The sequence below is a fragment of the Macaca mulatta genome, chromosome 9, assembly GCF_049350105.2.
Source record: "Macaca mulatta isolate MMU2019108-1 chromosome 9, T2T-MMU8v2.0, whole genome shotgun sequence".
Lineage (NCBI taxonomy): Eukaryota > Metazoa > Chordata > Mammalia > Primates > Cercopithecidae > Macaca > Macaca mulatta.
The window spans coordinates 132,615,623-132,637,763 of NC_133414.1; the positions used below are offsets into that span (position 1 = coordinate 132,615,623).

The following is a 22,141-nucleotide window of genomic DNA, read 5'->3' on the forward strand; positions in this document are numbered from 1 at the left end:
TCCCAAGCCTTTGAACCAGTGAGAACTGACAGCAGGGCCTGTCTCTTTCCCCCTCTGCAGCAGTCTGGATTCTCCCCACTGAGGGTGCATAGTGGGGGGCCTCCTTGGGAACTTCCCGCAGCAACAGAACGCTTAACCTTTATGTACTTTTCTTTTTACGTTTCAGTTTTACAGAGTTTTTGGATCCGTTCCAGAGAGTCATCCAACCGGAAGAGATCTGGCTCTATAAAAATCCTTTGGTGCAATCAGATAACATACCCACCCGCCTCATGTTTGTAAGTACCATGATTTCATGCCTTATTTGACTGCTCTCTCAAAGATGAACCAAATGAGTTTTCATCTTTGCTTTTCTAACCCTGAAGACAGTGGGTGGCCTGAGAGAAAGAGAAGGTGAGCAGCCCATCAAATTAAAATCCAGTTCCTTGTCATGATACGAGCTGCTTGGTCATGTGAGAAGGACTCTGTTAGAAATGCTTGTTCCCTGGTGCCACAAAGAAATAGCACACGAACATAGATTTAATTCTCTCAGCAAGACAATGTTTACTTTCTGCAGAAAGGGTGCTCATCACAGATGGAACGATGGTGAGAACATGCCTGAACAAAGGAGGCAATTTTTATCCCTTATGCAGCTTGTCCCTGCTACTGTGTCCTGTCTCCATTGGCTGGAGCTGGACCTCACAGTCAAAACTAATACCTGATTGGCTAACAGCTTAAAACTTTCTTAAATAGGTAAAGGCAAGGGAGAATAAAGGAAAAGAGAAAGTTGCTTATGAAGGATTTAAAGAAGCAATAACGTTTCCAAATAAGGAAGGGGCATAAGCTATAAGCTAAGACTTGCCTTGGCCTGTCTAGATATGCCTGAACAAGCCAAAGCAACTAACTGGGCTGAAGTGTAAGAACTAACAGTTGATAGGAGGCTTTAGGGTAAGAAGCTGTTATTCCTAGTGCCTATTTTATTTTAAAACTAAGACGAGCTTTGAAGAGGAATTTTTCTACTTTCTACAAGTCATCGCCCAATATTGTAGAATGAGAAAGGACTTGCTTGTCTGGGCTATGCTGAGTTATAGTAAAGGAAGACTAGAAGCCAGTGATGAGAATTTTCTGTCCACTCTCTTTTTAGGATAAGCCTTGATTCTGCCCAAATGAAAGTACCCAGATAGCTCTGTTAATCTCTTTTCTGGTTTTAGCTGGTCAGTTGTTGGCCACTAATAAGACCACCCTGTGCTTCAACCTCTTGAGAGTGTCTTGTGTCTCTCTCCTTCTAGAATAAATGGGCAAGCACCCATGGAGCTGGTGAATATATTGAGATAAATTTTACCCCCCCCACCCCCAATGCCACATGGCAATTGCCACAACCTTTTACATTTCACTGCCTATATGCCAGGCTTGTTGCTGAGAGCTTAAGAAATGATGGTCTAATTTAATTCCACCCAGCATCCCAGTGAGGAAGATGTCATTGTTGTCCATATTTCACAGATGCAAAACTGCATTCCAAGAGAGATGAGGGAACTTGCCCGATGTCACATAGCTAGTGAGCACAGCACCAGGTTCTAGCAGCCAGCTCTTGGAGCTCAGCTCTCAGCCAACAGGCTGCCCTGAGGGTTGGAGGCAGTGTCTGGGACTCCTTGCTGATGCTAATGAAGCCCTGGAGAATTGGAGAATCACCATCCAACCTTTCTGGAGCAGAGGAAATATTTAAGCTCCTCTTTGTTATGGAACGATAATGTCACTTTTGGATGGGCAGCCTCCCAACAGTTTGAAGGTTGTTCCTGTTGACCTGCCATGGTGTCTCGTGCCTCTCTGGGAACTGCTCCAGAAACTTCATAGACACACAGGGAACATTTTTGTATTTTGAAAGAAATCCCTCTGATTTTGTGGAGGAAATTTTGTTAATTAGTGATGATTGGAAAGATCTGTGTTTTTGCAAACTCTTGGAAATGCCCATAATGCCAGCGAGCATTAAAGTATTATTTTAATTGCTTCTTAATAATTACTTTTCTACTGGAAAGTAAACTGGATTTTTATAAATCTTAGGGAAATTGACAAATTAGGGTTGTTGTGAGTAGGGAATTACTAACACATGGCTATTAAAATCAGGCTTTTTTCATTTCTGCTGTAACTCAAATCTTCTATAAATCCTAGAAATAAAGGAAGCAGTGTATGTGTAATGAGTTTACTCAATGGCTTTAATAGGGAGAAGCTTCTATTTATCAGTTACTCCTATTTTTCATAACCTTTTACATTTCATGTGTTGTAAAAACACAATTTGGAGATGAATGTTCATATGGGATGTTGTGAGAAATCTGTGGCTGTGTCCTAGATTTATGAACAATGGATTGTTTTGAAGTCTAGATACAAATGCCACAAATATTCTGGCTACAGGCACAAATAGGATGGAGCAATTTGCATGCTGGTGGTGGTAGAAATTAGTCAGTAGAGGGCTTATTCAGCACTGGGGTTCTCAGAGAACAGAAGGATATTCAGCCACACATACTGATTCATACCCTCTATTCTCCTAATGAAATAAGTTCAACCTTTTATTTCATTAATAGCAGTTGATGAATTTCATTCATTTGGTTGCACGATTTAGTACAATTCCATAATAACACAAGGAAAGCAGTAGATACATTTATAATACCTATAACGCAAAGATGAAAAATATTTTGTCACCCCATAAAAAAGATTTGTTCTCCTGGGTTTTAAGAATTTAATATAAAGCATTGTATTATTTTGGTACTTTAAAACCTTCAGACGTTGGTAGAATAATTGGTAATAGAACATCCATTTTCACTGATGTATAAAATGGCTTGATTTTCTTTGAAAGCTTAAATTTTTTTATTTACTACATAAAAAAGTCCTGGGGTCTCCTTTAATTTTGGTTGGAATGTTTTAATCAAAAGGTGAACTTTCTAACTTTCTTACCAAGGTGTTTTTTAGAAGCAGCTGGTATTGACTTGGATTTCTTTTATTGGATAATTAATGCTTCTAGAGTCATGTGTGTGCAAGTTAGACGAACCAATTGGGCAAATGTAACAAGAAAATTAACAGAATAATGGTTAGGGAATTAAGTGCAGAGTAAATGGCAATAATGTCACTGGAAGCCTCCTAACTTGCACTTTCGCTGTCTGTGGCGCCATTAGCTCAGGTGATGTCTGTCACCCTGAAAGTTGGGTGTAGTTAGAACTGTTTGAATCCAAGAGCTTGTTTCCCTTGACAACCCAGTGTTCCTGTTGACCAGAGACTGGCTGAGAATTCTTTTCAGATACACTCAGAAGTCTTGCTTAGCATTTCAGGGATATGCCCAAGGCCTTTATGGAAGGCTGTTTCCTTATTCAAAAGAGGTACCGGTTGCTTGCTGAGTGTGAGGGGTTTATCAGAACATTTTTTAAAACCTACTTTTTGTGTAGGACAACTTCATTGGTATTAGTTGTTGCTTTTTGGTACACGTTTTGTTATCTGTAGTAGTTGTTTCTTTGTACATTCAGGGGACATTTTCAGGGAGTCTGCTATGGGTAAAGAAAACCATAGGGGCTATAGTGGATAAGAAGTCCAGTGAGACTTGGGGTGTACCTTCAGGGACCCTCCAGGATCGCTGGTACATTAGGATGGTACTCTAATACAAAACGGAATCTGAAAAGGGCCAGAGGAGAGGCCCAGGTAAACTTCTAGGGAACTACTTCTTCTTCTTCTCCTTCTCCTTCTCCTTCTCCTTCTCCTTCTTCTTTCTTCTTTCTTCTTTCTTCTTCTTTCTTCTTCATCAGCTACAACAGTAAACATTTCTTGAATTCAGGGGCTGTGCTTATAACTTTATAAAGAACATCTCAGTTAATCTTCAGAATCAAAACTAGGGAAAACAAAACTAGGGAAATTACACAACTTGTCCAAGATTATACATCCGTCAGTGGCTGGACCAGGATCTGAGCACCGGCTGTGAGTGCAAACTCTCACTTGGAGGCACTCTGCTTGATGCCTCTTTGGTGATTGGTTAGGTGGAGAGGCGTGTAAAGGCAGAGAAATGGAGAGTGAGCCCACGTGGGTCCTGTCAATAGAGTCTGTTTGGAGTATCTATGTGTAAGGGCTAAGAATGGGGCATGGATAGAGCTAGACTGAGGATAGCTTTGGATTGGTTAATTACAACCTAATTCAGTGGATGGTTATGAAACACTTGCCATGAGGAAAGATGAATAAGATATGGTTTCAAGTCTAGGGAGGGGCACAGACATGAACACAAGGTGGACAGTGCTTCACTAAAAAGCCTTGAGGAATAGGTAAGACTCAGTAAGGAGTTTAAGGAATGATAGGTTTTGCAAACTTTTTTCCTTGGCTTCCAAAAGAAATCCACCCAAGCCCTATTCTTTGCCCTCTTCTCTTTTTGCTTCGACCATGATAGGTCCAGATTTATTCTCATAGACTATTACTGATAGATACTGTGTTGATTTGATACCAGGGTTTTCTATTCTGGGATAGGATGCTTCTAAGGAAGACAGAAATAAAGTCATTTTGGGGAGGAAGAAGGAAGAAAAAGAGACAAGGCTGGATCATGATAGACACTTTAATTTTTAGGCTCTTTTTAAGAGTCTTAGACAGCTCTTTTATCTGTGACGGAATGTAATTGTTTACCCACAGCAGGGCCTTTTCCAAGTGTCTGAGTGTCTTAAAGTTGTCTTTATAATCACTTTGCAACACACCTTTCTGTCAAAAGCCAGAAATGAAGGCACTTTGGGCCCACTGTTTTGTTTTGTCTGACGTGAATGAACCCTAGTGACAAACTCCTCTCTGGCTAACACCCTCACATCAGGGCTGCTCTGGCTTCGATCTCTTCTGGTTGTTAGAAGTCCTTGGCATCCTCATGCCATCCCCCCTCAAACACACTGCTCCACATTTTGTGGTTTCCCGGAAGTGCCCAGGCAGCATGGTGCACGGTGCCTTGCATCAGCACATGAGGATGACCCACTTTCTGGGTGTAGAACTGGCCAGGGATTGGCGCCCCTTCCTGTGTTGATTCATGGGTGGATGCTCCATACCCTAGTTGGTCATTTAGGGTATGGTCAGGGTGCCTGGGAGAATTAGGCTCCCTTTTCTGTCCCCAGCTTCCTTCCTTTACTCAAAGGTGCACACTATTCAGATCTCAGGGTGCAGGTGGGCTTGAACTGAAAATCCTTCAATCCTATATGTCTGGTGACAAGATCCTGATACCCTTTTAACAATCTTTTCCAGAAAATAATGAAATACTAGTCAACAACCAGCATTTGCTGGATGGTAGCTCTCTGTTGGACCCTGTTGGTGGGCAGTTGGTATGGGCTCCATAGTGGCCTACTACGGGTCAACTCCCAGCTTGCCACTCACTAGCTATGCAAATGTGGAAGATCACGTCCCCTCCTAGCACTTTACTTTCTTCATCTGTGAAAGGCGTCTTTAAGAACATGTCTCGGCCGGGCACGGTGGCTCAAGCCTGTAATCCCAGCACTTTGGGAGGCCGAGACGGGCGGATCACGAGGTCAGGAGATCGAGACCATCCTGGCTAACACGGTGAAACCCCGTCTCTATTAAGAAATACAAAAAACTAGCCGGGCGAGGTGGCGGGCGCCTGTAGTCCCAGCTACTCGGGAGGCTGAGGCTGGAGAATGGCGTAAACCCGGGAGGCGGAGCTTGCAGTGAGCTGAGATCCGGCCACTGCACTCCAGCCTGGGTGACAGAGCGAGACTCCGTCTCAAAAAAAAAAAAAAAAAAAAAAGAACATGTCTCATCAAGCTGTAGAGAACATCAAATGGGGATGACAGACCTATGGCACTTTACTTAGTGCATGGTACCTAATCAGCATTCCATAATTGCTGGTGAATTGAAATCCTGCGAATAATACCTGTCATAGATATTATTATCATCATACCCATTTTATAGATAAGGAAACAGAATTAATGAGGTTAAGTGACTTGCTCAAGGACAAAGAACAGACAAGTGTCAGAGCTTATCTCTCCTTAATCTGAGACCATTCCACACACATTTTTTTTTTTTGTACAGAGCTCTGGCTTCCCAGCCTGTGGAACAAGCTACATACAAAACTAGCCACATCCCAGATCCTGCTTAATGATGCATATGCTATCTCTTTATGTGGGCACTGTGCAGTACAATTAGTAACTTTAAAGGTGGTGTTCAATATATAATCTCTGTCAGCCTCATTTTCCCCATCTGTAAAATAAAGCTTTTGGGCTAAGGGAATCACTGAGATTCAAGACTCCAACCCAGGAGCATGGCAACCCAGTCTGGGAGTCTTGTTCCCACTAGCTGTGTGCATTTGTGTGTTTACTGACCTCTATGATTTTTAGTTTGGTTATTTGTACAATGGGAATAATATTTTCCACAACAGAGTAGTTAGAAGATTGGAAAGTGTGAGGTAAGTCCTTAACACATAGTAGGTGCTTAAGCTGTGACAGCTGTCACTGAAATTTCTTTGACTTATCTATGACCTGGACCTGGAAACAAGCCGCCTTACCTTTCTTTTTTAACTTGGAAAAAAGCAGGCACTGTATTTTATTTAATGTTTACTTTCTAGGGTAGGAACTGCTGTAACATTGTGGTTAAAAGTGTAGAACTTAATTTAGGTGACCTGGGTGCAAATCCTCATTTTACCACTTGATTAGTTGTGTGACTTCCAGCAGGTTGCTGAACCTCTCTGTGCTTTAGTTTCCTATTCGTTAAGTAAGGAGCCTTTTCCACCTAGGATTGCTTGAGAATTGAATGAGTTAATTTGCATGGGGTGTCTAGAATAGACCATAGTCCTTAGTAAGTTCTCAGTACACATTAGCCTTTGTTATTCTAACCTAGGTATGTACATTCAGCAGCCCCATACTCATAACAAGTGAGCAGAACTCAAGTCCAAGAAGGGTTCAATATGTTCTCTGAATTCTGCAGCAGTGTTTGTCTGGAATTCTTTGTTTTCTCTCAGGTCTCATTTAATAAGCACTGACCACTTCCCATCTTCCTACCCTGGGCTCATCCTAGGATTTCCTTGGGTTTGATTCTTTTAAAATTAGACATGGAAACATTAACAGAAGAGAAAACAATACCAAGGGAGATTTTGCTTGCTCATGTTTTCCCCCCATCTCTGCCCATGTGTGGAGGTACAAGGGAACATCCCCAACTTATGTCCCTCTGTCCATCGTCATCTGCTCCCCTGGCCCGAGCAGCAGAACCGCAGCTACCAATGGCCTTTGTCCGAAGAGTGGAATGCATATGCACTGGCTTCAATTCAATCTGCTTTGCTGAGTGAAAGTGAGGTGGTGGGGTGCTTACTCTCTTCATTCCTCCTTCACTCAGTTCACAGGTGTTTTGCCCCAGGAGGAGGTTGTTTTCCCAATGTGTTGGCTTCTGAAGTTCACCTCTTAATTCCAACTTTCAGTTAAAAAATGTTTGTATCCAAGGGGGTGAATGATACATGTAACTATGTCTCTATCCATCCTGATTCATGGACCCTGCTACCCAAGGATATGGCTGATACATTTCCAGAAGAAGAAATGAGACACCAGGGCCCATTGCTGTTAGGATGAGAGGAGGAAACAAGCCACATCTTGCAATCACACAGTCACCTCTGCTGAAGCCACTCTGGCTGCAGCCACACGGCACTTTGAAGGCTGCATTTCCTCGCCTGGGAAGCTCTTGAGGTGGGGAGCCTTGGGCCCTCCTGGGTGCTTAGCCTTGGCTCAAGAGCAGTTGATAGTGGTCCTAGACACCAAAATACATCTACCTAGGGAAGTTGTAGCATGAGTTAAATTAAGTCCAGCCTTGTTGGGGAAGTAGAGGTGAGGGTCCAATTAGGAAGAGGCAAGTTGAGGCAGGCAACGGTTCTAAAGGAGATCACTGGACCATCAGGCCACTAGCTTGGAGTCATTGAGCAGCTCTAATGAATTCTTCAGCCTGCACACTTGACCATGATCCTGAGCACCTCCCACCTGGCACCCACATCTCTTGTGTGGGCAGTGACTTTTTGCTCTGGAGTTTCCTTTGGAAGCCTCATTGGGAAAGTCATCCCAACTCAAATTTTTTTCTAGGGTTTCATTATTGCCTAACCTTAGATTATACCAGCTGGGATTGTCTTGAAATATTTCCTTCAGAATCATGTTGTTCTCCTATATAAACGCTGAATTGGTGGTCATTACTGGGCCATCCCCTATTTGGTGAGTTGCTTTCTCCTATTTGGGAGCACATTGCCTGGTCTGTATGCAGTGCTTGAAGGGACAGAAAACAGAAAGGTAAGCTGGTGGGCTTCATGTTTGGATTTGGAGAAACAAGGACTTCTTTGGCCTTGACCATAACGTTGGACTTCAGTAAGTGGTGCTTCAGTTCTTGTTCTTTAAGCACTAAATGCGTGAATCAAAAGTCTAAGGCATAATTCTCAATCATCAGCATCAGTACCATTTGAGATACTGTTAAAAATATACATTTCTAGACCTGCTATATAAGCATGTTTGAGGAAATCAGTACTTTAACAAGCCATGTAGTTATTTAGGTGTGAGAGCTGCCCAATAACTTATGGCAACTTTCACAGACTTACTGGACCTCTTAACTCATGAGTGTTGCCCTTCTGAATAGCCCCCAAGGGAATCCTCTGCTTTCTCTGTAGCGGTTCTGAATCTCCTCTCATGCATCTGCCTTTAGCACCTGAATACCCTCCATGGTGGCAAGACTTGCTTATTTGACTTTTAAACCGTCTAAATCATTCAGGGCCACAGCTGAATTGTCAAACTGGTTACTACCACTTCTGGTCAGAAATAAATGGTGACAGGTAAGGAGAGGGCTTTTTTCATGTCTCATACAAGTGGCGTCTGAAGACAGTTCCCAAAGGGGAGTCCCCAGGATGATTTGAACTCTAGCTGTCTGATTGTAGTAAGGATGTGGAGCATCTCAAATAATTTTAAAAGCCTGCATTCATTTGGGTGAATTCTGTTTTTACAAAAGAAGAGCTCCTGGTCAGCATAGTGAAATCCCATCTCTGCTAAAAATACAAAAATGAGCTGGGCATGGTGGTGCACACCTGTAGTCCCAGCTACTCAAGAGGCTGAGGCAGGAGAATTGCTGGAACCCGGGAGGTGGAGGTTGCAGTGAGCGGAGATCATGCCACTGCACTCCAGCCTGGTGACAGAGTGAGACTCCATCTCAAAAAATAAAAAATAAATTTAAAAAAGAAGAGCATCTTCCAGCCATGCCTTAGTCCCATCAGGAAGCCCCTCTCCAAAAAGTGACGGCTTGCTAGAGTGGAGAGGGAGATTTCCAGAATTATGAACACTATTGGTTAACAGTTACATCCCAGCCCTCCCACGACTGACTGGTAGGCCGATTCTGGATTTGTAAGATGTTCAGTCTCTTCTGATGTTGTTATCCTGAGATGTTATAGTCATAAGGAAGTAACATAAATACCTTTTATATGGTTGGTGGAATGTTGAAAAACAATTTACTAATTATGGAAAGCTGGAATAAAGACTCAATATGGGAAGGGAAACATTGTCCCCAAATCCTGGCCTCGCCCCTCTCCAGTTCTGTGTTCCCAGGCGCATCACCTAGTCCTCAAGCCTGGAGGAGGCAGTCACAGAGCTATCATGAGGATGTAAGAGTCTCCTGGACTTGATGGTAACTACCATGGTTTCCACTTCACAGTAGGTTTTGTAATGAGTGTTGGTTGCATCTGAATCCCACCAGTTTAACTCATTAAGTCTGAGTTGAGCATCTATGTGGAGGAAAGGGGATAGAGGAAGGGAAGAGGAGAGGCTTTATGCAAACAGACTAAACTCTGCTTTGCAGAAGAGATAAATATTCAACAAAAGAACACCAAAAAAGAATGAATTGATTGACTCGAAGTGAGTCCCAAATGCACTCGTGTTTCCAGAGAGATGGGAGTGGGAAGCCAAGGGTTCTTCACCCTTCCACAGAGGAGAGCATGAGGGGAATTACTGGCAAACATGATTCATTGTAATTATAGACTATTTTTTTCCATTTAAAAAGTCACTGCTTTAAACATGGCTCTCAGCAATTACAAATCAATTATAACCTACAATCAGATCTTCCATTTTTAAAGTCTGTGTAGTCTCTAAGCACAGACATACATCATCCTTTTTTTTGTTTGTTTGAGGTCAGGAGTTCAGTAAGATTATTCAACTAGGGAGTCTAAATGAAGCTAACGGGAACTAATTATCAATCAGCCCTTCTGATAGCAAACTGATGTCCTCATAAGGGATTGTTTGTTATTTCTTCCAGGCAATTTCTTTCCTCACACCCCTGGCTGTTATTTGTGTGGTGAAAATTATCCGGCGAACAGACAAGACTGAAATTAAGGAAGCCTTCTTAGGTAGAGTATTCACAGTTCCTGCTTTAGGGAATGGGGCTGGCCTTAATTAGATGATCGCATTTAAGAAATCTCAGTTGCATCCAACTGATTTTTTCTTTTGGTCAAATTAAGCTGGGGAGGAATAACATAAAATAAAGATAAACTTTAAGCCCAAATAAGAGCCAGTGTGCAGTCCTAAATGGAGGATGGTCAGACGCCGCCCGCTGTCGCTGTCCATTGTGCTGAATGCTCATAACACCCCGTACACACCAGAGAGCTGTGCTGCTCAGGCACACACTCTGGGCAGCTCTTGGCAGTAGGCAAAGTAAATCTAAAACTTTGTTACCTCCGACTGTCCAGTCTCACATTTTTGGCTAATAGACCCACATTATGGGCAATTCAGAAATCAACAACAGACCCCTCAACCAAACACTGTTGGCTAGAGGCAATAATGGGCAAATGCGGTGTAAAATAAAATAGATATTACAAACAAACTCTATAACTCATCTGAAGTTTGAAGACATTTTGGTAGTTAAGTGTTCACTATTATGTGAAGAGTGTTATGATCTTTGTCATTGATTATAACATCATTGTTATAAATTCTTCCCAAGCTAAGCCATGTCTGCAGGGCACAAGAGTTTGACGTTTCAGGATTAAATGTGTTTTTCTGGTCTTCATGTTAATCAAATCCTGAGTAAATGACGGCACCAAGAGATAGCCAAAACTACTTGGCTTGTTTAGCAAACAAAATAAACTAACCTGTAGCCAAGTTTTCAGCTTTTTGACCATGAGAAAAACCAAATCAGGTTGATTTTTTCTTTTTTTGACAGTCACCTAAAAGTTACCCAAATCCTCAGCCTAAATTTTGTTTTTGGTGTGTTATATGGACTTACCATTCAATGGCACAGTAAGTCTGGAAAATGAGAGCCTTCACTTAAGGGTGTGTTTGTTAATTATTGGGCTTTGAGGAAATGAAAATGTAGCAAAATATGGTCCTCCCTTTTTCATGGTAAGGGAGTGAGTGTGAGAGCTGCATCTAGGGAGTGTGGGACAACAAGCAGCTCCTGCCCTAAAGCAGCACACAGAATGCTTCCTATATAACCAGGCTTCTGTTAGGCCCTATCTAGGTGAAAGGAACAGAATCCCTCTCAAATTAGCTCAAATAAATTAGGGGTTTAATTACAGGGCTCTGATAAGCAATCTCACAGACATCCAAGAAAAAAGGGGGAAAAGTTCAGAGGCACCTCACAGGGACTGGAATGGGGAACTGGGCCATCAGGAGGGGAGACCTCCCTCTTGGCTCATGACCACTGCAGTATGCCTTCCCTCTTCTCCTGACACTCCCAGCCTGATTCCTCTGCCTCGACTTTGTTTCTGCTGCCCCATGTCTCTGGTGTATGTGAGACTTGGGCTTGCAGTGGTGGTGGCTTCTGCCCCCAATCTGTCTGCTTGTTCAACTTTGATGCCCACCCACCAAGCTTCACTGTGTTTTTTGGTCCAGACTTCCTGGACAGAGTCTCTGTACTTCCTAGATAGAGTCAGCTCATTTCTCCAGCCGGGCCACAAAAACTGTGAGTCCCTGACCAGCCTGTCGATGCCCTCCCTCAGGTCAGGTGTGTACCGCAGGCTGCCCTTGTATGGCTTGGCCTTTTGGTCACAGGTTTCAGTCTCCTCAGCTGAGGTGGGAAAAGGTCACATTCTCCAAGGACGCAGGTAGGTGTCCATTCACACATGGCTTGAGTGGCCAGGCAGTGTTTGGATGGATATCACCATAGTCTCCAAAAAGTGCTGTTGGGAGCCCTCTCAGTTCACTTGGAAATCCCTTTAGTTCATACTTTATTCTAGTAGCTCCCCTGGCATGGACTCTCAAGATAAGTGGCTGTGGGTAAGAACTGTCTTTCGTGGTTGTGGTTCTCACTGACGGCTGGCTTTTGGAGTAGGGCTGCTGTCATAGCAGTAAGTAGCTCACAGTTGCCTTCTCCAGACTTTTCATTCTGAACGAAATCTCCCTTAGGGTGACATTTCAAAACTGAACATCATACTCTGTCTGCTATATGTTAACAGAGAAGGTGGAATTATTGGATGTTCTGTTTGCCTAAATAAAACAAATGACAGCCTGCCCTATAAAAATGATGAACAGCCTCCCATTGTGTGTAGAGGTTTTTTTTTTGTTTTTTTTTTTTTGTTTTTTTTTTTAATTGCTACTTTTAGGAAGCCTTGGAAGTAGGGGGTGGAGGTGGGTGATCTTTAAAAGCCAAGGATAGAAAAGTGGGTATAGATTTTCCAGTGTTGTCTGGAATTCAGGACTCTATCAACCAGGAGGTTTAGTTCTCAGTGCTCTTCTTTACTCAGATGTCTTCAGCAGACTTTAACCCAGGCTTCCAAACCTGGATCCCAAGTGCTGCCCTCATCTCCAGGTAAACAGTGGCCATGTTTGTGCATCTGGCATTGGTTGAGAGGAGTGAGGTTTGCCCCATGCAGCATTGGGCTTTTAGGAATTCAGGCTGCAAAACAGTCAGGTCTGTATACTCTAGGAACCCTGTTATAAAAGCACAATAGTACTGATTTCCTACAGCAACGAAAGTAACAACAAAAGCCCTCTAATCCCCTGGAATGCTTATAACCAGTAGTGTCCTGAGTACAGGCTGCTTACAAGCCAACTCACGGGACACGTTGCTTTGAAATTTTTTATCAGATGCAGTATGGTTTGTCTTTTTGACTCTTCTCTCAAACCCACAGTGCTGTGGGATGCTGTAAAAACAGAACAGCCTTTATGACCAGACCCACTGGGTTATTGTTAATGAACAAGCATTCCTGATGGGGGCCATTTATTTTCCTGTTTGTCCAGCCTTTTATGGGTCTGATCCCAGCACAGCTTTCTCTCTAGTATCAGTGAGGGGCTCCTGCATTGATTCCCAGAGGGTTGTGCTATTCCGATAAAAATATTAAACAGTTTAGGTTCCTGCTATAATGCTGAAATGACTGTGTTAAATATCATCACCAGCTTCCTACCTTTCTGCTTCCTTCAGGTGTTTGGATCAGACAGGAAAATTGCCAATTGTTGGTGGTTATAACACATCCATACATTTTCCAGCTTAGCTACTTCAGACTTTTTAAAGAACGGCTCTGTGCTATGATAAGCCCACCAGGCTCAGAGGCTGGGGAAGTGATCCATGTGGCTGTGTATGAAGTTCACCAAGATCTATGTGGGGCGATAGGGAATTGGCCAGGGATGCTTGTTCCCAGAGAGGCCATGCTAGGACCAGGATGAGAATGAGTCCAGCCCCACTGGGAAAACACAGCAGTGAGCCTGGCAGGCCAGCCCTAACAGAGAAAAGACCACAGTAATTTCCCGGCAATCTCACAACCTGTTAATTATCAGGGTTTGTGGAGAGAACATGGCAAAGATATTCTAGGGAATTTTTTCTCCCCTCTTGGAGAGAGGCCTCTCCACAGTGCTCTGAGCTTGCCAGAGAGAAGGGGAGCTGGCATTTGAGGAAGGAAGGGTCTATGTGTTCAGAATGCAGTCAGTGGATCTTTCCAAGTTCCCTCATATTCAGTTCCAATTTCTGCACCCCCATTTCATGCTCCGTGTTTTAATGGCAGTGCTGTGCTGCTGATTCACGCTCTGCCCTCCAAGTCTGTGGCCTGTCCCTCCTTTCTGCCACACTCGGATATGGCCAGTTGCCCCCATCTCACACGTAGGTGATTTGTTTCCCTTTGACAAAGATGTTCATTTGAATGTGTCCCTCCCATTCTCTCTGCTTCAGATGACTTGTTAAAAACAGGTGGGTTGTGTTCCCATCTCTGTGGCTCATGCTCTTAGTGGTACTGGCCATTCCACAGTACTTTCTGCTCATAGAACAACATATTTGTCTCTCTCGATGGGCCGTGAATTGCCCTAGGCAGCTCCTTCCCGAAAATGCCCCCATTCACTGCTAAATTCTTATATAAATCTCAGCTAGTATTGAACAGTTAATATTTGCCGAAGGGAAATGGTAGCTCACATGCTTTATTATTCAACAAAGCAGTGGAATGGGGCATCAATAGGTTTTTATTGCTTCTGTGAGGCATTTGACCTTCTATCACATTGATGGTGATGACTCTGCCTTTTATGCACTCTCAATAAACCACAGGAGAGAGGTGCAAGATCTTTGCAGTGAAAGCTCTGTGACTCATGTTACCTGCCACCTTCGGGACAATCTGTGCTGCGTCTGGCAAAGTCTTCCCAAACTGTTTAGAGAAAGTCCCTGTGCTCTGTATGATCAAATAATGTGTCCCAGAAGTTCTTGCTCTTTTAGATGGCAAAAAGCACCGCCTGGGCAGACCTTCTCCAAAGCCAGTGAGGCTTTTGGACTCTGCACCTTTGCAGAAACAGTGATTTGTTTGATAATAAATGGACAGCTGTCAGCCGGTGATGGGTCAATAATGAGATAATTGCCGAGTGGGGACGTCCTTTTCTGCAGTAGGATTCCAGCAGCTGCTCTGATTAGAATTATGTCTGAGAAGGTTGCCAGGAGGAAATAAAAAAAGTTATGTTTCTTGCTACCAGTAAAAGAAATTCTACATGCTGTGGTATTAAATCTGTTCATATCAGGCCAGAAAATGATGGATGAGCTCCTCTGTGATTGTGAAAATTTCAGTCAAGGCGGAGAGATAAATTTCATGACACAGGGGCCTAGAATTTTATGAGTCACTCTCCAAAGTCCTGGCGTAATTATATTTTGCTCTAGCAACCCAAACGTATCTCTGTTTTCAAAGTATTCATGCCTGTTTCTATGGTCATTAAATAGTATTATAATGTAACAGTGATGATGATGATAATGATGATGATGATTTTGATTTGAGAGCCTGCTTGCTATTTTTCTGTCTGTTGGTTTTGTTTTGTAGCGGTGTCCTTGGCTCTTGCTTTGAATGGAGTCTGCACAAACACTATTAAATTAATAGTGGGAAGGTAAGTTCCAAGAAGAATGAAATGGTGACTTAGACTATGAAGGTCATCTGTATAGGAAGCTGGGCCAGCAGACACTGGATGGGACAGATTTGAGCTCATCTAGCTCTCCCTTAAACCGTCCTTCTGAGCTTTCCATCCTTAGCACAGATCTTTCCTTTGAATTACGAACTCACTATTTTAGAAAGCAGGAGATCACTAGCAAGGAAATGCCCACTGACCATACTTTCTTGTGGGACAAAGCTCACTGCTGGCGTTTCCAGTTCCTTCCACTGCCAGCCCAAGGCCTCCCCTGACACCCTCTCACTTGTCAGTTTTGGTCTCTAATAAATAAGTAGGATTTCTTACCTATCATTCTCTTCAGGATGAGACATATGGATTGGCATCTGAGCCTGGGCTTACGGCACATTTCTCTTACTGCCCCTGAGAAATGATTTCTGTTTTCCATTTATCTTTCCTTCTCTTCTGACTACTCTGGTGAAGAGCTGGTCTCTGCAGACATGAGCCGTCAAAATATCTGAATACAAGACCTAACTAACTCTAGCTGGCTGTTGGCCTGGGACACACTAGATCCCCTCTCAGAACATTAGTATTTATTTTATCTACTGGATGCAGGCCAGGGACTGAGGGGGCAGGAAATAGATAAAAATCAGGCAGTACGTGGCCTGTTGCTGCTGTATTCCCTTAACTTTGTGTGCTTAGAGCTACCACAGTGCCCTGACCAGTGCTCACTGTCAGGCCTCGGCCCTCTGAGGTTCTGGTGCATTAGGTGGACATCCATACTTGGAGAAACGCTGGCTGAGTACTGGAGAGACAGAACCCCAGCTGTTCTGGTAGACTGCTTAGGCCCTACCTGAGTTGCAGAACTGAAGGACCAGCGATCAGGACTGTGACTTGGAGTGCTCAGAAAGCAGGTGCTGTGTTTCTAACATTAGCTAAGCTTCACCCATGGTAGGTGCTCAGCGAATATTAGTTGAGTATGAATGTGAGGTGATAGGCCATCACCTACCTGTGTAAGGACCCTCATTCGAGTGAGGCAGTAAAGCATGCGGTGAAGTATGTTGGCACAAAGATCCAGGCACTGGTGTTCAGAGCTCGTCTTTGCCACTTACTGGATGTGTGTGACCTTGAGCAATGAAGAGCCTTCATTTTTGCACGTGTGAAATACAGACAGCCCCAGGCTCTGCCTCAGGGTTCTCCTAAGGATTATATGGCACAATGGGTGTGTGGACCTTAGCACTGTGTCTGAAGCCCAGTAAGCACTCAGGACTTCCTTCAGCTGTGATTGCTGCAGGAGGCTCGACTTCAGGCCCAGGGCCACCCCTATGTAGAGGTCTCTTTCCCATGTCCTAGACCAGAGAGGCCAACCTGGGGCACTGTGTCTTCTGCATCATGGAGCTGAATATTTAAGGTCTCTCAGTAAGGCCGGGTGAGGCCTGCCATTTCAGGAAGGGCAAGTGGCCACCCAAATTCAGGATATATGGACACGAGGCGCCTGGAGTCTTGGATCCCAGAGGCAGCCTCTGAAATAGATCAAGCAGTAGAGCGGTAGATAAATAGGATTACTTATTTATCATTCTCTTCAGGATGAGACCTATGGATTGGCATTTGAGCAATCCATGCCAATATCCAACAATAGAGCGGTAGATCAAGACAGGAAGTAACTTTTAGTCTATGGGTGGCATGAAGCCTTCCTTTTCACACCTGTCAAACAAGGAGCTTAAGCCAGAGGACACTGCTTAGGTGCCTCCTGTACGTCATGTCACTTTATCCTTAGGACCTCAGCTTTGGGTCAGTATTGATTTCCCCCTTCTACAGATGTGGAAACTGAAGCTGGGGGAGACCAAGTGACCTTCCCAAGGTCATAAAGCGAGTAAGTGGTACGTGGGAGCACCAACTCAGATTTTTCTGACACCAAAGCCTGAGCTTTTCCTCAAATGCCTGTGTCTAGAGGATTCTGTGGGGAGCTCCAGTGTTGATGGCCAAGGGGGCTGAGGAAGGAGCTAGGGGCAGTGGGGAGTTGGGGGTTCAGCTTGGGGTCATTTGTGATGGCAACATTTTATATTGAAAATGTCCATGGTGTCTTTTGTAGACCTCGCCCCGATTTCTTTTACCGCTGCTTTCCAGATGGAGTGATGAACTCGGAAATGCACTGCACAGGTGACCCCGATCTGGTGTCCGAGGGCCGCAAAAGCTTCCCCAGCATCCATTCCTCCTGTAAGTTCATGGCTGGGATGCTCTTAGTGCCCCCAGTCATGTTTCCTGCTCACTGTCTTTGGGAATTTAGGTGCAGAGCAAAGCACTTGTATGTGAATGTCAAGCGCAGTTCATTTTTCTTCACTGTACGGCGTTTGGCTTAGAAACAAGATTATTCAACAGGAAGTAATAAGCCTGGAATGAGGCTCTGGAGCTTATAAAACATTGTATGTGTTGCTTTCATGAGCTTGGCAGAGCGTAACATGTGATGCTTTATCCCTGCACAGTACGATTCAGGACAAGGGAATTCTCCATGCTCCCTGGGACCCTCCATTGTTTAGGTCATTGTTCCCTCTAGTTTATTTTTTCAATTGAGGTGTTGCGCATGTGTGTACACAAATATATAGCACATATGTATACATATATAGACATACATATGTACATGCATATACATATACATCTCCCCATACCTCCAGTTTATAGTCTGACTATAGATGTGTGAACACCTTAAAACAAAGACTTAATACTGTGAATCAGAAGCAGTGCAATGTAGCTGAAAAGGACACAGGTCTTTGAAGTCTAACAAACCCTGGCTCTGCCAGGTATTAGCTGGGGGACTTCACCTCCCTATGCCTCAGTTCGTGCTATAACATGGGAATAAGAATGCCTCCTTTATGGGTTGGAATGAGGATTAAAATAAGTGGTGATGATCCCTCCCATTTCTGGAGCAGCAGCTCTGCCAAAATGGTAACATAAATTATCTTATTTAATCCATGCAGTATATGTAAAGCACTTAGTATTGTGACTTTCAATAAACAGTAGTTATCTACGTGATTGTTGATGATCAGAGCTGAAGTTTCCTGAGCATTCTGGCTCATGTCATCATCCATCCGTCAGTTCATATTGCATGACTCAGGTGCCAGGCACTGTGCCAGGCATGGGGGATGCAAGGATAAATAAGATGCCGCTCATGTCCTGGGGAGTGCCCAGGTAGTGAGAGATGGTGTATTTAAATTGATGATTCCTGGGATAATTGGAGAACTATGGTCACAAGTGACCATCTTGAATATGACAGGCTCTTCTCATGATGCCAAGTCCTTAATTCTCCCACAAGTCTGATTATTATTTACCTTTAGCAAGCCTGCTATTTTAGCCTCTTTTTTTCCCTAAATACCCGAGACACATCCTACTAATGGCTGAATCAAGAAATAACTGAACGCTGTTTCCTGGAGAGTGGCTGTTGGACATGTTGCTCAAAGCCGTTGAAAACTAGGGCCTGTCAACCACACATTAGCTGGGGGCAGACACTCTAAATGAATCACTGTCAACTTGCACAACAAACTACCAGGTGAGGGATTGTCTCAGTTTCACACACAAGGGCACTGAGGATCAAGCAGGCTTGGTAACTTGTCGAAGGACACCAGCTCTGACAGGAATATCTGTAGGTACCAGCTGGAGGAATTCCTGCTGTCTTGGGACTTTCAATGATCAAATACAACAAAGCATTTACAGTCCATGTTTATTTAAGTAAATAACTAATTTTCTTCTCTAGTTTGTTGGAAACTGTGGTGAGTTGAGTAGTTGCCTCCAAAAAGATACGTTTAAGTCCCAGCCCCTGGAACATGTGAGTGTGACCTTATCTGAAAAAAGGGTCTTGTTTGATAATACTACGACCCTGTAGACTGGAAATTTGCTAAGAGAGTAGATTTCAGGTGCTGTCATCACACAAAAAAATAAACCATGTGATGAGATGGATATGGTAACTTGTTTGACTGTCGTAATCCTTTCGCTATGTATATTTTTATTTGAAAGAATGAACACTGATTTACATGCCAAAAAAGAAAAAGGAAAAGGAAAAGGATCTTGGCACATGCAATTAAGTTCAGATCTCGAGATGAGATCATTTTGGATTTAGGGTGAGCCCTAAGCCCAGTGGCAGGTGTCCTTATAAAAGAAAGGCTCAGCCAGGTGCAGTGGCTCATGCCTGTAATCCCAGCACTTTGGGAAGCCAAGGCGGGCAGATCACGAGGTCAGGAAATCAAGACCATCCTGGCCAACATGGTGAAACCCATCTCTACTAAAAACACATACACACAAATTAGCTGGGCTTGGTGTGCATGCCTGTAATCCCAGCTACTCAGGAGGCTGAGGCAGGAGAACAGCTTGAACCAGGGGGTCAGAGGTTGACCCAAGATCGTGCCAGTGCACTCCAGCCTGGCAACAGAGTGAGACTCCGTCTCAAAAAAAAAAAAAAAAAAAAAAAGGCTCAGGGTTCTTGTAGGCTCCAGCCATTCCTATGACTTAAGGCAGAACACCCATTTGGAGTTGCTTCCTGCCTCAATATGGTTTTTTCTCTATGAAGTCCCATTTTAAGTGATCACCTGTTTTGGAGGACTTGTAGTTACCAGCTGGAGGAATTCCTGCTGTATTGAGTTACTGTCTCCTTGTTTCCAGGGAGTCCCATGCTGGCATTGTTTAGAGGTACCTGGAATAGTATTCACCTGGGATCAGCTCCCATCTGCTCTCCATCTGTCTCCTGGTAGAGTCATTGAAGTTCTCTTAGCTTTTTTCTTCCTTTGTTCTCTTCTCCTTTCCTTCTCTTCCTTCTTTCATTCCTCCCTTCTCCCTCCTGTCACTTTCTGTCCTCCCAAAGACTTGGTGCTGAATCTTAAGGGGCTTCAGAAAGTAAAAGCACCCAAGAAGTGAAACTCTAAGAAAAACCTTAATATTGGCTTTTAGAATGGTTGGTGGGGGACTGTAGCACAATTTACTGTCTACTGTTGCATTTGAACTTGGGAACGAAATAGCTGTCATGTGAATCACTCAAGCTGTCAGGCTACTGGACCTCGGAGATTAGAAGCTGGGCCCCACAAAAATGTTGATTTTAGATGCACATCCTCCCTTCCAACCACCAGGAAGCATTTTCTGACATGGCTGGCTTTCGGCTGCGTTGTCAAATGCGTGGCTGACGTCTGATCGGTGCTAGACCAGCTTTTTGGCAGAGGCAATTAGATCCTTTGCTTATGATGCTACTTAAAATGTTACACACTTTTACTCCTTGGCAGACACAGAATTCTACCCAGCCTCTAGGCTTTGATGGTGGTATTTTCGTTTATTTTCTCGTTTTTTTTTTTTTTTAAATGACAGGTTAGTGATTGGCTTGGAGGGAGTGCCATATCCACTTAAAAAAACTACCAGTGCTGTTTTCTGGATTTCTTAGTAGCTAATAGGAAGCCTAGTAGTTGATGTGACTGCATCTCAGAGGGGGTGACCTAAGTGGACTCCCATTTTGATATAAACACTCTTTTTTTTTTCCTTAAGAAATCAATTTCGTAGGCTGGACTTGAGTGGCTGGGCAGGGGAGTTCTGGACTGAGGGGTCGCCTAAGACTAATTCTCCATGCTAGGTAGACGTGGGTTTTGCTTCTGCTGTGTTTGCAGATAATTGGCGGCTGGAATGGAGTCCGTGTCCTCATATCGTCCTTAGAACAGTTGGTTTTCTTTGAACTTAAGAACAAACATTGATTTCTTTTGGAAACAAAGGATCTTGTTCTTAATCTACCATAAGCAGCCAAACAACGCTTGTCTGAAGGGCTTATGTGTCAAACTCTCAGCAAACAGCAGTTCCCCATGGCAGCATTCTTATGGGGCTTGCTCTGTAAGGCAGCCTAAGCCACCCTTGATTGGAAAAGCAGAGACCACAGTTTCAAAGAGCAAGTGATTTTCATCCAACCTAAAAGAAGCTTAGGCTTAAAAGTGGAGAAAGGCAGTGTACCTTCCCATAGTTCTTAAAGCAGGGATATTCTGAAAAGAGAATTTGTCTCTCAGAGCATAATCTCGATTTTTGATTGAGTATTGATTCAACTTCCAGAGAGAGGATAGATTTAAGAGAGAAAAGTAGAAAAACCAAATTATTAATGCTATGTCGAGGTATTAAGAAACTTCTTTCCTGTGAAGATGGTGGGAATAAATAAAGCATTACTCTCGTCCAGGTGTCAGCGAATGACAGCATGCGGACCAAGTCCAGTGGCTGCTGGTTTTCATAGGTAGAGTTTTACGGGAACACAGAGATGCCTGTTCGTTTCCATGTTGTCTATGGCCTCTCTCACTTTACAATGGCCATGCTGAGGAGTCGCGGAAGAGAAACATGGTCCACAAAACTGAAAATATGTATTATCTGGCCCTTTACAGAGAAAATTTACTAACCTTGCAGTCGTCCCTGCTCCAAACAGATAGTATTAAAAAGCTTTACTAAAGCAAGACCAGTGCACTCAATTTGTGCACATGTTTCCATTTTAAACATTTTAAACTCTATTACAGTGTAAAAAGGGGCAGTTGTTGCTTGTGGAATACAGTTTTTAAATGACAGAGAAAATCTAAAAGGTATTCCTGGCTGATAAAGATTCAACAGGTGCTTCTTGAGTTCTTTCTGTTAGGTATGTACCAGGCTGAGCCCTTGGGGACAGTACAAGGGTGATCAGACATGGCACATATTTTCCTCCAGGATGAAGTCAAACATTAAGTTGTTGAACACCACACTCTGGGATTGGGGAGCTGAGAATTCCAATCAGGGGACACGGAAAGCCTCCAGGGAGGAAAAGCCCTTTATCTTATAGTTTCCCATAAATGAGTACATACAAGTTACATGTTTTGAGATGTTTAGTTATGAAATGTCTTAAT

General features: G+C 43.5%; 1 protein-coding gene across 5 annotated transcripts in view; it reads left to right on the forward strand.

Annotated features, from left to right (window-relative positions):
* The window catches only part of PLPP4 (phospholipid phosphatase 4), a 134,697-nt gene that overhangs the window by 49,373 nt on the left and 63,183 nt on the right, over positions 1–22,141 (forward strand). The window contains 4 exon segments of one of the 5 annotated variants that reach the window (NM_001266703.1): positions 167–275; positions 10,246–10,336; positions 15,206–15,269; positions 17,359–17,483. In NM_001266703.1, coding sequence (NP_001253632.1) covers positions 167–275; positions 10,246–10,336; positions 15,206–15,269; positions 17,359–17,483 — 389 coding nt within the window. 5 annotated transcript variants of the gene reach the window in all.